The 18,565-nt window shown below is 37.7% G+C and overlaps 1 protein-coding gene across 7 annotated transcripts in view; it reads left to right on the top strand.

Annotated features, from left to right (window-relative positions):
• The window catches only part of SGMS2 (sphingomyelin synthase 2), a 29,726-nt gene extending 13,344 nt beyond the window's left edge, over positions 1–16,382 (top strand). For 6 of the 7 annotated variants that reach the window (XM_053403861.1, XM_053403859.1, XM_053403860.1 and 3 more), the window contains 5 exons: positions 7,926–8,595; positions 10,124–10,241; positions 10,372–10,525; positions 13,500–13,666; positions 14,640–16,382. In XM_053403861.1, coding sequence (XP_053259836.1) covers positions 8,141–8,595; positions 10,124–10,241; positions 10,372–10,525; positions 13,500–13,666; positions 14,640–14,843 — 1,098 coding nt within the window. In that variant the 5' untranslated portion in view covers positions 7,926–8,140 and the 3' untranslated portion in view covers positions 14,844–16,382. Of the gene's footprint in view, positions 1–1,053; positions 1,197–7,925; positions 8,596–10,123; positions 10,242–10,371; positions 10,526–13,499; positions 13,667–14,639 lie in introns of those variants that run through there. The other variant, XM_053403863.1, reaches the window with a different exon arrangement.
• The last annotated feature ends 2,183 nt before the right edge of the window (positions 16,383–18,565 follow it).

The raw sequence follows: 18,565 nt of genomic DNA, 5'->3' as shown, positions 1-18,565 counted from the left end.
GCTGTGCACCAATTGCTGAAATCTTTGATCACTAGTGTTGTATGGCTGATGCTTCAAGGAAGGGTTTTTCGTAACATTCTTCACATAAATGGGAACTAGTAGGTGAAGTGCCATAGCTCTGCGATAGAGCACATACTTGGAAGGCATAAAATCTTCATTCAATCCCTGGTACTTCCAGTTAGAATGATCATGGGTAGCAGGAGGTGGGCACTGCTGTCTGAGACCATAGAGAACTGGTTTCAGTCAAAGTTGACACTGGTTGCATTTAGGTATCATGCTGAACCATAGTGTATCTTGATGAGAATGACCCTAGATGATCCTTAAATTCCAGGGCTTTCTAACCCCCTCTCCTCTTCCAGTGTGACTGCAATGAAGTGATTAGAAGCTTTCATTTAGCAGTTCAGAATTCAGACTCCTAAATTGTGGTTAATTTTGACTGTGGTTTGTTTGAAACAAGGCAACTTCATAAACCACAGTTTGAAGTTAGCTTAATTTAAACAAACCATAGTTTAGATTTTAACCACAGCATTTCAAACAGCATTCTTTCCCAGCCCTGCATAGAGATGCTAGAAATCGAACCTTGAATCTTCTATATGCAAAGCATGTGGTAATTTTCTATTTCATACATTGGATCTTATCCTTCCTACAAGAAACTTAGGGGAATTCTAGTGTCCTAGCAACTTTATGAAATGGGTTTGGCTGAGAAAAAGTAACTTGATCTAGGAGCACTTACCCCTGGGTTTTTTAGAGGCTGACAGCAAGAAAATATTGCTTTGAAGTGTTCAAGGAAAAAGCTAAGGGGATCAATAAGAAGCAAAGTATTTATTTCACATAGTTGATACTACAGTTGAAAACATATTGATGGAAAACATCATTACTAACAGACCATTAAAATGAAACATTGACTAACGTAAGAAAGAATCTGAAATGTAAGACTTCTGATGAAAATTACCACCCACCAAATCTCTGCTCAGCAAAAGTTCTGAATAGGAATTTTTACACATCTGAATTACGATTACATCATAAACAGTTCCAACTTTGCCCTGAGTTGCCTCAGAATCTTTCTGAGTACATGTACAGCTCAGCCATTATGTAAAACTTTTGAGCATGAACTGGTTATGATGGCAGTTCAAAGTGTCACTTGGGACATTGTATTGTGCCTAGGATTTGGATCAAAGAACATCTTAAATAGTCAGGTCAGAAGGAAAAGTAGGATGTTTTTTCCCTTTTAAGCTTCTTGGACTTTCTTTAAACTTGTATGTATGTTTACTGATTCCCAACCTAATGCATAGCCTACAGTGATTGGGCCACATAGATCTGCTGAGATTCTGCTGTGCAGCCTGCTGAATCCTCTTTTAATAAGTATACTTGGTTTCTTTTCTTCTTTCTCCTCACCCCAAAGGAATTACATTCCTCTTTGATTATATGATGGCAGAAATATTTGGTATGATGTCAGTGGCAAAGAACATCTCCTTCTGTTGACTGCTCACCATTTTGTTGTTGTTGGCATCTGTCTGTCTCAAGAGACTATGGAAGGGTGTCTCATCAGGGGTAAAGGCGAACCATTGGAGAGTTACATCGTCTGCTGTGGGTGTAGAGACCAATACACAAGAGACATGTTTTATTGCAGCTGGGGCAGATGAAGGCTTCTGGTTTTGCTAATGCAGATGCACCGTGGCATTTATTCTCTCTGCACTCCTCCTAGCTTTTGTGGTCATTGCTGTGGCTACATAACATGACTGTTGCAAAGTGCCAGTATTTGACTAGGTACTGGCCTGCTAGAGGTGCTAAGAAGTATGTGCTATGCATTATCAAATTGTGATTTTTTTGCCTCCCTCCCACTTTCTACTTTAAAAATATAAAAGCAATACATTTTTGGGGTATAAGGCAAGTACACACAGGAACAAGTGCCACCAAATGTTATACTAGCAAACTCACAACCTGAAACCCATCAGAGGTCTAAACTTTCCTGGCCTTCCTTTTGTGACATCTTTGCCATGGAGATCATCTTGGGTAGAAAGATGAGGGGGAAATACTTTATATAAATGTGGGAAATGTCTGTGCTGGCAGTTTTGGCAGTGCTAAAACTAGCTGCTCTTTAGTTGTTGTTGCTTTTTAAAGTTGATGAATATTTCATGCCTCAACTGGTTTGTTTATTTATTGCATTTATATATTACTTATCTGCCAGTGCACTGAAGGCAGCTTCAGTACAGCTATACTGCCTAACAGACGCAGTGCAAAAAGAAATGGGTGGGGATGGAAGGCGGAAAATAGAATTGATACCTAAATTTGGTTATGTAATGTTGCATAGTTGCTGTTATGAATTATGACCAAGTGGAATGACCCATGAGGCATTTTTGGGAAAGGAGGAGCCAGAAAGCAACCAGTCTTAACTGAGTTATGTTTCACATTTGTCTCTTATACTGTACTTGCAGTAGTATCAACAGTGACCTCTTAATGCAGAAGACAGTTGTGTTTTCCAACTAGTGCCTGTGCCTTACTTTACACTTCAGTTGGTCTTCTAGCGTCAGGCATGCATGAATACAGAAAGTGTAGCAGCTTTGAATATAGACATAATATTGCAACAAACAAGTTAAGAAAAAAGGTCCAGTGTGTAGGCAAAGGGCATACCTGCAGGGTGACCAGTTATGCATCAGCAAAAAGGATAGACACAACCAAGCTGAGGACACAGAGTTGCATATGCTCGTTTGTGTGCAAATGTTAGAGATAATTACTAACATTTAAATTTTACCTAAGAAACCCAATTATTTTCCCATCCAAATCATCCCCAGCATATTATTCAATTTATATGCTCCCCAGATCACCAGCATTGGTTCATCCTTAATTTACCACCCAGATCATCCAGGTTCTGCTCCAAAATAAAATTTCCTTCAATTACTGCCTATTAATCATTTTATCACTACCCCCTCCCCAAATTTAATCAAACAAAATAAATAGGGTGTACTGGCAGTAGAGCATGATTCCCTTTACTCTGTGGCAGATTCTTACTATGGATAAGGTGACTGGCAGTGTTTTTTCTTTCTTTTAACCTAAACCAAAAACAAGCTGCATGTGTGAACTCAAACTCCAAATGTGGAGGGAGGTAACCAACGTCATTTCCTCTTCCTTGTAGAGATACTATATGAGAGGAAATGTATATTCCTTTTTCCATAGTGTTCATAGGAACAACATTGCTTCGCCTTTCACAGGGGCATTAGTTTCTGTTGTAGCTCAAGAGCCAGCCAGCCAACAATTGTAGCTGTTGTGTTTGACTTTAATAGTAGAAGGAAAGATGGACCACTTCATATCTCATCCTGTATGTCTGGTACCAAATGGACAAAGGACTCTTTCCAGCGTCCTTTGTCCAGAGCCCTGAAATATTGGGTGGTCTAAAAGAAAAGAGGACACCTGGCCATCTTAAATCAAATTTTGTCCTCCATAAGTGTTTTTTTCAGAGAAAGATAAGGGATTTAGATTTTTGCAGGAAATAACTTGTTTCTTGAATAAAGAGTGCTAAATTACAATCAAGTTTTGTATAAATTTTAGGAAATTGTTAAATAAAAATACAGTCGTACCTTGGTTCTTGAACGGAATCCATTCCAGAAGCCTGTTTGACGTTCAAAAACCAAGGCACAACTTTCGATTGGCTGCAGGACCTTCCTGCACTCAATAGTAAGCTGCGGAAGCCGCGTCGGGTGTTCGGCTTCCAAAAACGGTTTGCAAATCGGAACACTTCTGGGTTTGTGGTGTTCGGGAGCCAAAACATTCGAGTCATACATCAGCATAGCGTGTGTAGCTGCTTCCCGTCACACAAAATAATAAATCACGTGTCAGGAACAGCAAAAATAATCTAGGTATCTTTGGATTTAATTTTTAACTACTATAGTTGTTTTTGCCATCCCTTTATATTTATGTACCAATGCTAAAACTTTTCACTATGGACAAGGAGTCTATATTTTCAAGAAATGGAAAGAGAGACTACAGTAAAACTATAGTAAAGCTTCTTAACTTAAAATGTAACTGTATTTCTTTATCTCCATGTTTTAGTTGCTGTGTATTCTGTGGTAACATCTTGCCTCATTTAGGAACAAATTATAGTTAGGTATCAACTCTTATATAATTAATACACAAATATTCCAGATTCCTATGTCACTTGACAACCTCTCATGGTGATAATAAATATAAATGACACATCCTAAATATAGCTGAGCCACTTCTTCTTGGTGGGGCATGTGACTAATTACACTTTTCCTTTTGCTGACTGTTGACTCACACTTTTTAGCTGGGTAAAGGAAAGTACATATTACTCACTCACTCTCTTTTAATGCCTGAAGCATGTAGATTTTAGAGATGCTTAGGTGGGGCATGGCCAAAAAAAGGTTGGGAACCTCTGATCTAGTCCAACCCAGATGGACAGTTATTTTTACCAAGTATGATAATTATGGAGTTCATCCCCACCCTGAACTCTGACTTCTTCTCTATTCCAGTGCACAACCAAAAGTTGACTTCCCAACTTGCTTCATCCTTCATCCTCAACATGCTTTGCTTATAATGTATTGTGTTTATAATGCAGTGCTTGAAACTATGGTGATAATGGGTCACTGTGTTTTGCTCTTGCTCATAAAAGAAGCAATCATTTGTCTAATGAGCTTTATGCCTAATGTTTATAAATGATATTGCAAAGTAAAGTGCTTGATTTGAGAAAAGCTTGCTGTCTGCCTTGATTTGATGGTTCTCTCCTGTGTCTTGAAAGCTATACTTGGAGATCAGCCTTTTGGCCTGAAATAGCCTATGGCCAAAGCAAAAGCATAATGCAATTGTATTCTGGTTCTTTATGACTGAGTATCTTAAAAGACATTGCCAGTTTTGTACACTAGCCAGTGGATATAAAAAACCTGGTAAAATCATTTTGTACAGTACAACACAAGGACGTAACAAATCCAATTAATGATGACTTTAAGCTATGATATTGGGAAAACCGCAGGTTGTGCTGCAGAGTTATGAAGCATGTAGAATGCATTATTAAATATCACAACAACAGGGATAAGATATCCAAAGAGAAGCACTACTGGACATAAAACTATGGTATCTCCTTTCAGTATATGTTCATTTACTGAAGCAGTGAAGTTTATCTTCTCATTTTGAAAACAGCTTAAACTGAACTGAATTTGAGTTTTAATAGTAGGCATTCCTTGCTTTGATATTCTGGTTTGTATGGATCCCTCACATCAGTCTCCTCATTCAAATGTCATGGGAAATTCTGTTGTGTTTGATTTTGATTTTTGATTTTGTTTTGTTTGCTATCAGAGGAAGAAGAAAAAGGTGAGGCAAGAAAGGAGTGCAGAGACACACTAGTTCCTACCGTTTTAGGGACTCAGCTCCGCATTTGTGTAGGGTTCTTAGTTTTTTTTTCCTCCCAAAGATATCTCATAAGGCAGCGGAGTTTGCTGAAGGGGCAACAGGGTTTAGTGAGCAAGGAGAGCCAGTGACAAGGAGCAGTTCTAATAAACTTGAATTCTGGAGGGAGAAGCAGGAGCCAGTTTTCTTTAAATAAATAATAATGCACAAACAATATAGTAGACTTTCTCCCAATTCACATCTTTTATGTGGGCACTGTATCCTGGATCACTCTTTCTCAAACTTACAGGTTATACACATGAACATACTTGTTTCTTTCTATACATACAGATGAGATGCCGGGGGGGGGGGGAGAGGTGATTAAGCTGCTGCTTGGAAGGCAAACATATTTCACACAAATTATTGCAATCTAAAGCAGTATTTCTCAAACACCTAATAATTAGTTTATCGTTCTCTCTTTTTTCTGGGTTAAAATTGAAGGCACGCTTAATTCTTGCATTCAAAGACATATGTATGTATTTTCTAAACCCATTTCCTAAAACAATGTGTAGGCATCCTCCTTGCTAGTTCAGGGTAGTCTGTAATACTTGATCCTGTTGCAGAACAAGGCATCGGACTTCCTGTACCCCAACCCATATAAATAAGAGACCAATAAGACTGGGTTTTGGGTAAAAAACAGGCCACAACTTTACTGAACACAGATGAAAGAGGTTTGGCTTGGGCATGGGGAAATCGAAATACTTCTGGCCTGCCCGCTGGAAGCGACATGTGGTCAATCCAGGTGGGGGTTCCTAAGACTTACATTAGATAGGGTGTTCCCATCAAATAGGGTGGACATGGCCACTCCCCCTGATCCCTTTAACAGGATACCCCAGCGTTTGGAGGGCAGGCGAGGACTACAACCTCCCCTCTGTCCGAAACAAGGGATTGCCCCAATGCTCAACTATTACTCAGATTGAACCCTAGGTATCAGCTGATATTTCTAGGACTCTCCCATGTCTGTTGGCTATAGTGTGACCTGCCTCAACAAATTCTTGCATTCCCTTCCTTCCCATGATTTTCCTTTGTTGCCCTTAATACTGACCATAGGAAAATGTTCCACAATATCTTTTGGTTCCGAAGGGCATAGAATTATATATTGCCTTAACTTTCAAAGCACACTTCAGCCTCTCTTGTGGCAATGACTTGACCAACCAATGCTAGTCTAACCATAGTTTACAGCACCACGTAAATAGAAAACTTAGATTTTGCTTACTGTCCGTAAAAATATAGTCATCATACGTTAAGGTTTTAGAACATTAGAAGCCAATGTCTGCCTGTTTGCTCATTCAAAATTGCACTTTGTGTTTTGAATGATTTTCATTTTCATTTTATTTTTAACTTCATTTGGATTTACAGTTATTGTACTGACTGCATTATTTCTAAAGGAGTGATATTGTATTGACAGATTCTTTTGTTTACACTGTTGTGAAAACAAAGGTGAGCCAGAACAAATAAACTTCAGTGACTAGAATGTTCAGGACTCATTCCTTTGACTGCTTACTTGGTTGTGTATTGTTCCTGGTGATCTTGACCCAACTGCTTTCAGTGTTTGGAGCATACAAATTACTTGGTTTCTAATGGCTACAGATTATTTGGTGCTGTTTCTAGAGATCAAAAGGATAGTGTCAGGCTTGGCTTGCATAATGGATAGGGGAGAGAGAAAGCAAAGATCAAAAAGAACTTTGCAGCTGTATCTAAGGGCAAGCATGTTAAAAGGGAAATGGTTGGACATTTAAGAGCAGAATAAGACATAGGGACAGAAATGTATTTTCTCCATTCTTAAGGACATTCTGTTCCCCTTTGTAAATGGGCATACTTTAAAAGCTGAAGTCTTATCTGTCCCATCAAACTTATCTGCCCTATCTGTATCTGATATTACTCATGAATTAAGTGACTTGCAGCACATGGAGATGCCTTGAACCAGTGAATTAGGCTTTCACGTACCAAAAGGCATCTTCTCCTCCCTGCCCCAGGGACAGGGCTCAGACTGGAAAATTGAAATAGTAAAGAGAATCAAAAGGAGTGTACACCGTGTAACTATCTGGCATTGCCGAATAGCCACAACTTATTCCCATATTTATGAAATTACAGTAGTTTGGCACAACTATGAAGTCAAATGCAGCCTACCAACTATCTAACTGCCCCCTAGCGCTCAAATGGGTCTATGTTTTAGAGATGTGTTTACCTGTGATTGGATAATAAATTTTGTGTGTGGTTGTTGTAAGGTTACTGGCGGGCTGCATTCTACATAATAAATCACAAGCTTGTAGAACTCTGATAAAAAGGAAGGACCTTATCGTACTGAAGTTGTGACTTCTGCATAAGCTTGATGCCCAGCAACTTGCATTTTAGAATTGCTAGGTACTGAAAGCAACTATTAAGAGCTCAAATCTAATGTCCAGCCATCTCCCAGGAAAGCTGTACTGGACATTAGAAATGGTCGCCACCTGTGCTGTCCAACATACATGCAGAGGTAACTGTGACGATTTTTGCAAATTTTACATCTTTGTCAACTTTAATTGCAGAGAATGTATTGATGGTCCCTGGAGGAAAAGCTTGTGAGACTCTTTCTGGAAAACTGAAGCCTTAATTGAAAGTTAAATTGAAATCTCCAGTTTCTACATGCTTATTAAAGGACCAAGATTGGCTGGAATTACGGGAGGCAGACTTTAAAGGAAGCAGGAGATAATATTAGAAATCAGACAAGAATTTGTTAATTTTGCTGCACGTGTTAGGCCTGATGGATACCATAGAGACAGCAAAGCTTGAAGAGCACATGGAAGTCCAGAACAATGAAACTGCAAATGGTTATACTCGACCCACACTCACTGTCAATGAGGAGAACAAGAACAGCAACAGCAAACCAAAGGGTTTATCCAATGGCTTGCGGAAAGGCACTAAGAAGTATCCAGACTATATACAGATTTCTATGCCCGCTGAATCTAGAAACAAACTTCCTTTAGAATGGTGGAAAACAGGCATTGCCTTTGTGTATGCTGTCTTCAACTTAATTCTAACGACTGTCATTATCACAGCGGTACATGAGAGGGTGCCTCCCAAGGAGCTCAGTCCTCCATTGCCAGATAAGTTTTTTGATTATATTGATCGTGTAGAATGGGCTTTTTCTGTATCAGAAATAAATGGAATTATACTGTTTGGATTATGGACAATCCAGTGGCTGTTTCTCAGATACAAGTAAGTTGCACAGCTTCTTTTCTTCTTCTTATTAAAGACCAAACTAGATGTCAGTTAAATGCATAGGCAATTATGTAACTTGTCTGTCTTTAACTAATTAATCACTTACCTACAGGGATCAGAATAGAAATCTGTTTTATGGCATGGCTAGGGATTTTAGAAAAAAACTGTATGAGGGGACTTCCATTCCAGTCTCAATGGGGGAGTGATTCCTTTACAGTGAGAACTGAGCTTCCTCAACTGTGCAGGTAGCTTAGGAAAAACTGATATGTAGTGAACATTACACATATTAAGGACACATCTAGTTTGGCCCTCCCTGAGAGAATTCAGAGTTTTACCTATTAATCATAATTATTATTAATCATGTGGACTTGCAAAAGAAAGGACTGAGATACTAGAAAAAAGATACATGCAAGTCTGCAATACAGTAATGCTGCTATAGAAATGGTAAGTGGTGTTGCCTAACATTTTGGATTATCAGTTTTTCCTTCTTTATATAATTATGTTTAAAACAAATGGATTTGTAACAAAGATGCAACATATTTATATTGAAGATGCAGTCTTATAGCAATTTATCTGGGATTAATTCCTGTTCAACTCAATGGGACATACTTCTGAGATCACACATGTAGAATTGTTCAATTCACCTAAAACCAGCACAACAAATATTTAATATGTGCTATTATCTGTATTCCAGTTCATCAGTGCCAAACCCTTCATGCAGAGAGTAGTTCTATGGTCACAACCACATACAGGAAGAAGCTAGTAACATGATGAATTATGCAGCTTCCCAAAGTTGGTTGCATGGGAAATAAGCAATCAAGTCTTGCAGGAATTGTCACTGCTCTATAGCTGTTTTACTCAAAAATATGTATATGCCACCTTCCTAGAATCTAACCTTAAAAGTGATATACAACAATGTTAAGAGAACCCATAAGATACACTTGGGTGGTTAAATAATAGAGAAGTGCATGTCTTAGTAGTTCCACAAGTATGAATTGCTCTTTTTGGAGTATATTGGTGCCCATATGATAGACATATTACAGTCAAACTTTGCAAATCTTGAAAAATGCAAAACTTTACTGTAAAATTTATAGTGTCATTGGCCCAGTCCTGTGGAACATTCTTCCAGTAGAGATTCAGCAGGAAATTTCCATTTTAACTTTTAAAACATCTGCTGGAAACTTTTCTATGCTGGCAGGTTTATGTGGACAATTAAGAAAACATATTCTGCAATAGTTAGCTTGTTTGTGATTTTAAATTTTTGCTTGGTTTTTATTGTGTATGTATATATAATTGTTGCAAACCACTTTGATATTTTTTGACATTGCAGTAGAAAAGTATTTTTTATAAATGAATAAATAAGAATGTGGCTGTAACAGTTTTCCTGTTGTACTCATTATCCTATGCTATGGAGTACAGATTAAGAGTGGGAAAGATATGTTGAATTTTGCAGGCATAGTGTTTTTATGGAGTTGTACGTATAGCATAACTACATGAACAATCTCTCTTTAATATTATTTTTCAGATCAATAGTGGGACGAAGGTTCTTCTTTATAATAGGAACTTTATACCTTTACCGCTGCATTACGATGTATGTCACCACTCTCCCTGTGCCTGGAATGCATTTTCAGTGTGCTCCAAAGGTAAACCTAGTAAATGCAAATTATATTTATTTTACAAATCAGTTGGCTTGGAGTTCTTTATCCAACCAAACACTTCCAGTCTCCTTCATCTTGTGTTTCTTCTTATTTTGTTCTCCCTATGACAAACTAGCTAAATGGAAATTCTCAAGCCAAGGTTCAGCGGATCCTGCAACTAATTTCCGGCGGTGGACTGTCTATAACAGGCTCACACATCTTATGCGGAGATTTCCTGTTCAGTGGTCACACTGTAGTGCTAACACTCACTTACCTATTTATCAAGGAATGTAAGTTTCAATTTTTCATTTATTTATTTTTGGCATAAATGCTTAGCAATACTACTCCACTGATTTTTATACTAGTTTCAGTATTCTGTATGTGCACCAATCTAACCAAATGCTTCTGATTTTGGATTGAAAATAGCAGAAAATCTGGGCCAGTTCTGACATTTTGGCCAGTGCATGAAATACTTCTAAAATTGCTCCATTTGGTGACTCTTACATGGTAGATCAGTCATGTGAAGCAGCTTACCAGGTTTTCCTGTGGGAATGTAATTATCCCAAGGAAAAGTTTGTACTTAAGTGGAAAATATGGGCAGGATTGAATTAATGCATGCCACCAGGAAACCACAGGCAAGGACTTCCACTGGCACAACTGGGGTTTCCCCTCTTCTTCCCCCAGGTGTCCCCTGAAGTTGACTTGGGTAAGGGAAGAGAACTCCTAGAACAGAATGTGGGTGGAGGAAAGAGCAAATTGATAAACCATGCAAGCAGCAATGCTTGCGCTAAGAGCAATCTGCTTAGCACTACACTGAATTCCTGTCTGTTACTCAGTTCACTTGATGAACTGCTCCACACCTAAAGCCTTTCTTATTTTCCTAAATGTTTCGTATGGTTTTAGGTGGTCTTAGTGTGGCAATCCTAATGTGCAAACTAGGCCTCATGGTCTTAGTTTTTGGTTGTTTTTTTAAACACAATCTACCGTATTTTTCGCTCTATGACACGCACCCGACCATAACACGCACGTAGTTTTTAGAGGAGGAAAATCCATAGGCATGCCACACATAGGCATTCCCTCCATAACACGCACAGACATTTCCCCTTACTTTCTAGGAGGAAAAAGTGAGTGTTATGGTGCAAAAAATACGGTAATTTGGATGGCTTGTTGCAAACTGTTCCTTCAGTTAGAAAAAAGAAAAGATGTTTGTGTTCCCAAGCCTAATTCAGTTACTATAAATTGGTGTGGGACAGAAATAATTGCTTATCTTTCTCTTTGGCATTGTCTTCCTTGTTGTTTCTTTTTGCCACGAGGTCTCATAAAATAAATATTCCCTTATTTATTTACACGTTTATGCCACGCTTCCTTCAGAGAACTTGGGGTTGCAGAGAAGGTCCCTTGTGCACTTCATCCTCATAACAACCTTATGGGGTCACGTAGGCTGATAGAGTTTGTGGTCCAATGTCAACCAATGATGGGTCTTCCTAGTCATTGTCCAAAACTCTACCCACTTCACTACACCAATTTGTAGTTCTAGAAGACTTACTCATGGCTGGTGCTACAAAGAACAAGCATGTCAAAAACTGGGTTCCATATAAACTGGAAAACATTTCTTTCATTGGCATATGCATGTTCCCATTAACATGAATATACCTATGTAGGTTCTGTGAATATGTGACAGTTTCTGGTAATGTAATATACATATTACATTTTAATACATTAGTGGAGGTGGGAGAACATTATGTGGACATAATGTTCCATGAGTAGTTGGTAAATAGCCGTTTCATGCACTATTTTATGTGAGGATGTTGTCACAGATGTACTGTGGTCATGTTTAATCATCCCATTTAATGTTGTTTAGTTTACCTATCTAGCATTTAGCATATGCCCTTTGCAGAAAAAGAAATGGAAAGGAAAGGAAAGGAAGGAAATTATTACTGACATGGGGCTATTACAGCCATTCTTCTTCACTAGATTGTCCTGTGAACCCTGGAATACTGCTGGCAGGGTTTTATAAATAAGTGGTGTGGACTGTACATCAGGATATTATCTACTAATTTCTTGTTCCTGTATGATTATGGGGGTGGGGGATGCTGTTTGAAGCAAGAGCAAATACTGCTCCATTATTCTGAAGCTGAGTGCAATATGCTTCACTGATCTTTCTGAACAGGCATTTTGCCAATCTGAAAGATGCTTCCTGTGTTCTCATCCCTGTTTATCAATATATTTAACTCCCTGGCCAGAGATGGCTGTACAAGCTTCCTTCCCTCCATTTTGACATTTATTTTTGGAATGAGCAATAAAATGCAGTAGTGCACTGGTTTGTTTGTATTTTTAGTTAATTATATAAATTGGATTAAATTTATTTGAAATAGATACTGGTGCTGTTATTCTTCAAAAAACAAAGGAAATGAATGATTCTCTGATCTAATTTCTCTATCTTCTTTCCTTCCTGAAATATAATTATGATTAGTGTGCTACCATGTAAAAAGTGGCCATGGGTTGAAAAAGAAAGATAAGGAAGTTTTATATGAAGGGTTATGGTAGTGATGGTTCTGTAACACTCCTTCCATTACCTGCCAGTATGTTCCTTCCTCATAGTGTCAGATAGCAAAGACGAGTGACAAGAGGCTTGCAGCAAGTTGGAAGAATATGGGGAACAGGTAGTAAATCTGATCATTGTTGAGCTAGGTGGTACTCTTTGGGTGCCAGATTGGAGCCCATATTGCTAACCCATCTTTATAAAGCAATGTTGGTGGTGCAGATTATACAATTGGCCTTGAACATAGGAGACTGCCATTGGTCCATCTAGTCCAGTGCTATTTACACCAAGGGCAGTAGCTCTCCAAAGTCTCAGGCAGAGGTTTTTTCCTTGATGGAAAATTCTTTTAATTGAATAACACAAGGATTAAGCCCAAGACCTTCTGCATGGCAGTTGTGTATTCTGCTATATCCCCTAGGAGCATTAGTCAGATGTGTATTGTATACAAACCCAGCCAGCAGCATAGTGCAGATTGAGCAAATCAGCTGATTAGCCAGCATTCATATATTTATCTCCTGTTAAATTTACACTATGGGATCAAATTATATGGCAATCTGTTCCTGTGAACTGAATATAATATTTTAGTTTATGTCTCTATGTGTGCATGTGCATATCCATGCATTTGCATTCACAAATTAGTTCAAATTCATATTAATCTGTTTTGCTGCTCTAGATACAATTCTCATATGAAACCTCTTTAACATGCTTTCCTTCTTGGGCAGATTCACCTCGTCACTTTTGGTGGTATCACTTGATCTGCTGGTGTATGAGTGTTGCTGGAATAATCTGCATCCTAGTAGGACATGAACATTATACTATAGATGTTGTCATTGCTTATTATATCACCACAAGGCTCTTCTGGTGGTATCACTCAATGGCTAATGAAAAGGTGAGTAACGGGAATACCAGCTTCTAAATTAATGTTAGGTACTTGAGATATATAGTACTGCTTTACAAAATGTATTATGTTAAAATGAGATTGCTGAATTATGCTGGGCTTTTTAAAGGCATTTTTACTTTCCCCCTGGAAATCTCATGGGTCAACATCTAAGTAAATATTGGTATAATCCAGAAAAAAAGTTAGTCATGGTGAAGTTTATTTGAATTTAAGGCACTAACATCCCAGTCCCACACTGAGGAGTAAGACCTGCTTTTCAATCAGTTATCATTTCAAGTAAATGTGCACAGGAATCCCACCATAAACATCTAACTGCACACATTTGTTGCAACTTTGTTTTGGTAAATCATATCCAGTACCTTAACTACACTATACACGTGAAGCTTTTAAAAAAAAAGTCTATCACAAATCTGGTTCAGTTTAAATGAATGCCTTTCTAAATTACTGGAACTTCCTTTACTTAATTGTGAAGCAGTTAACTGTAAGTGGAGAGGTATTTTCACTACGTGAATGGAATGCTGGTCAAAAATATTGTAGTAAGTCTGGAAAACAAATAAAGCCATTTGCTGTAAGTAGCACAAAAAATGACCAAAAGAAAATTTCTATATGAGGTTAAGCAGGTTTGAGCTGTCTAGGAATCCCACGTGTATGTCTCTGAGCTCCTTGGAGTAATACGAGGAGTTAATAAATAATACTACTTTGCCTGGTTTTACTTTACTGCCCTCTGTTTCAAATGGCGTCAGTTATCACAAAATTCCAGCACGAAAACCAATATGGAGCTGAAGGACAGAGAGAAACTGATTGTCCTATCTGAATTATACCTATGTTTTATATGCTTTTTACTTCATGGAAGTGCTTTCTTTCTAAGGAAAAAGTAAGAATTATTCCAGTGGTTTAAATATGTCTCTTTTTAAAGCAGTCTCAGCAGGATCTTAATATATTTTTCTCCCCCCTCTTAATGCAGAACTTGAAAATCTCATCACAGACAAACTTTCTCTCTCGAGCATGGTGGTTTCCAATATTCAATTTCTTTGAAAAGAATATACAGGGCTCCGTGCCTTGCTGTTTCTCATGGCCAATATCTTGGCCCCCTAGCTGTTTCAAGTCTTCATGCAAAAAGTATTCCCGAGTTCAGAAAACGGGAGAGGACAATGAAAAATCCACCTGAAGAAAACGAAGACAAGAGAATGTATTGTTCTTTACTTCTACCAAAACATTTGTGCTATAACCAAAGCTCTTAAGATGACTAGATTGTTAACTGCAGAAGTGGACCAAACTTTGTGCAACTGATCTGAGAAAAGACAATTGTAGACACAAACAAAATAATTATTGCCCCTTGGTATATTTTTCTAGTCATATTGTACAGTTTCATCCCACTCTTCAGCGCTAGTAGACACTGGCACTCAGTGGCACTCTGGTGCCAACAGAACACTTCCTGAGGAGGATGAAAGCTAGGACATTGGTTTCTTAATGAGATTCAGAGGTGCCAAAGAACACATCACACCATCTGTTGTTAAATATCACTCATCCCACAGAAGCACTGAAACAAAATATCTGCTTTAGACTCGTGGAGTTTGAAGAGCAAAACCATAGTAAACGATAAAAGGCACAATACTGGTCTTTCTAGCTATATGCAGAGAGTAACAGAAGTTGGCAAGCAGTGGTCTTACTATTCTCACTAGTGAAGGCAAGACTTGTTTTACATAACTGGTGAAACCAGAAGTGAACCTTGATCTTTTTATACACTCTTACGGGAATGAATATATTATAACCCTGTAATGCCACCACTGTTTCCATATACTCTAGCTACCCTCTATTGTTTTTTACATTTTTTTAAAAAAATAAGTGGCAATTTTATATATATATATCCATATATGACCATAAAACCTATTTTACCTGATGATACTGTAAGTTAGAAATAATGTCTACTAACATCGTCAGCATTCAACAACAGGAAAAAATAATTTATTGTTAAAATGCATATATGTAAGGCAAGGGAATTATTTAAATTTCTGCTGGTCAGCTTGCATGAATGTGTGGTGCATGTGCATAACACATTTTGAGTATATGCACTTTGCAGCAAATGCTCAAAAAATGGAGGATCTGTAATTGAAAGAGAATGTTGATACTCCTTCAGGCAATGACTGCAAATACCACTGAGTGCAGACAGCCACATTGTTGGCTCTCAGAGGTATAAATTTGTAATTTTAAATAGTCATAAAATTCCTGCAGGATTGTTAACATTGTTTTTGTGATTGTACGTGGCTGTGCATCTACACATGTATAGCAAATAATACTTAAACTTGAGTGAACCATTTAAATGCTGTGGGAGACAAAACTTCTCCTGATCCTCCAGTCACTCACTGGCTTTGATCTTCTGTAAGGATTTTTTGAAGGCTTAAAAAGAAATGGTGCGATTTTTGCAAAAACTATGGAACAGTGGGCCTGAGAGCTGGATGTGATACATCTACAGATGAACATCACATTGTTTTTTCCTTGGTGTGAATTTGAGTTGTTGTGCCAAGGGTATTCACTGCAATAGGTGTGTTTGTTTCACTATTACCTAACACTATATTTATTTATTAAATGGTCATGTGGCCAGTCTGCTACTTTATTGTTTACAGATTTTTTTTGGTTGAACAAAATGTTTCTGTGTAATATAAAACTGTATATGTGAAAACACCCAAACATTTATTAAGTTAATGTTTAAGAAAGCTAACATGGCCCACTTTTTTTGTTCTGTTTTGTACAGGAATCAAACAGTGTCATTATAATATCTAGTAGTTAAATGTATTTTTCATTGTTGCCAATTGCTTTTCTATAAAAAAAATCAGTAAAAGGAGCAGCTAGAGAAATAACTATTGAATTTGCTTAAGTCTAATCAGTTACTATAACTTTTTTTAAAATAATGCTTTAAAGAGTGACATTAAAAAAAAAGTAATGAGACAATTTGACTGGAAAATTTATTCTAATTTAAAATTCAGTGTGTAGGTCTGGGTGTTTCTTCCATTCACAGGCCAGGCTGTTAAGCTAATTCTGGTTTTCAGACTATCACTTCGGCAACAACAAATCTTAGTACAACAAATAATGCATCGTGGGAACAGAAGATAGTGAAGTATGATAATTCAGCCAGAAACCTTACTTTTATGGGTAATTTTTTCCTTCCTAGAAATATTTAACTTACTTGCTCTCAGGCCAGTTACAGGTACATACATAACTTTTTTGTGTTAATAACTAACAAGGTTAATAACTAACCAGTAAACGATTAGATGCAGTGGCTAATAAAATGATAAAATCAGATTTAAAACTTAAGGCTAAAACAAACTTCACTTACCGTATTTTGATTTGCATTGGAGACGGTGGTCACGGTCCTGATAAATACAAAGAAAAGTATGTAGAGGGACTCCTTCTGATACATCAGTCACCCCAAGTCCTGTTTCAGGGCAGCTTCAAACATGGCAAAATGTATAAAGGAGAGAGCATTTCTGTATGAATATAGCATTCAAGCTGTGTAGATCAACAAAATGTGTGCATATGTTTGCACATTAACAATCTACACCTATCCTGCATGCAACTTTGCTACAACAAAATGGTTCTCATGATGCATTTTAACACATTTGAAGCAACCCTCAAGCTGGACTGAAACTCACATGTTTCAAAAGCAAGTGGCAAAGTTCATGGTAAACTTCTGTGTGGACAAAAGGCCTCGTGTCTTTTCAATACATTGCATGTGTATTAGGGGTTCAGCCAGAAATTGAAAGCTACACTTGCAAAAATAGTCTCTTCCTTCAAGCCCTCAACCTGGTTTCTGTACTTTAACATCAAATTGCTAACCTTTTAAATTTCTAAGGTAGACCACCTAGGTTTGAGGGCACCATCTGTGACTGAAACATTTACATTTTATCTTGCTGGTTCCTAGACAAGTGTAGATCAGAGAAAGTTGGACTGTTTATCTCCCATTCAAAATTGGTGAAACTTGGGCTGCAATTTTGTGCTTTTAAAAAAATTATTATTCAGAGGGACTTTGGCATGCTTCTCTAAATTGCTTTCAACACTAAAGCACAAGGATCTGGTATTCAAATGGTATATAAATGCACTGGCCAGTTAATTAAAATGAGTTAGAATTGAACTTAATCAGCTATACAGCTATTTCCATAATTCACAGTGAAATTTGAGCTTCTTGGTTTCTGATTATTCTTGTTTTGGATGATAAATACTAAAGTGGAGAATAAATGAATCCATCTCCTTAGATGGCAAGTGTAATTTGATAAGCTTGAAGATAACTGTTAGCAAAGGAATGCCTAGTAAACTACAGTAGTACACTGCTTGAAAACAGCTTCAGGATTAATCACCTGACAAATAGGGAAATAGGGAGAATATTAAAAATGATGCAATTTTTGTTGACCATGTTTATTCTGGTCTTAGTGAGCTTTTTTGCTCTTGTTCATTTCAGTATATTGCTTAAAAGGCCTGCACAACTTACGACAGACATGTCTGCTCGATACCTGAGGGCTTAAATAATCCTCTTGGTTTTGCTGTCTACAAAACCAAACCAGGGGAGCTGTTGAGTACCTGGCTGACCATCATATTTGGCTGGGAGGCTGCATTTGGCAAGATGGTCACAGGCTATGAAGGCCTGGCCTCTGGTATTAACTTTCTTGCCAAATATTTCCAATAACTTTATTGCTTGACAAACCGACTGAAAACAATCGTAAGAAAAGAAAGTATACAGGATAGGAAGGAGCTTAAATAAGTTTCATTATCTCTTTAAAACTATAAAAAATACCAGTCTGTACTCTGAAGTCTCCTTCAGCTGTCAAAGCAAAGGCATCCCAAAAGCATAGCTCAAAAGCTTGAAATATGATATACATAAAGTCAAATTTGTAACTG

The sequence above is a fragment of the Podarcis raffonei genome, chromosome 9, assembly GCF_027172205.1.
Source record: "Podarcis raffonei isolate rPodRaf1 chromosome 9, rPodRaf1.pri, whole genome shotgun sequence".
Lineage (NCBI taxonomy): Eukaryota > Metazoa > Chordata > Lepidosauria > Squamata > Lacertidae > Podarcis > Podarcis raffonei.
The sequence above is the reverse complement of the archived record's forward strand: the minus strand, read 5'-3'. Positions and strand labels throughout refer to the sequence as shown.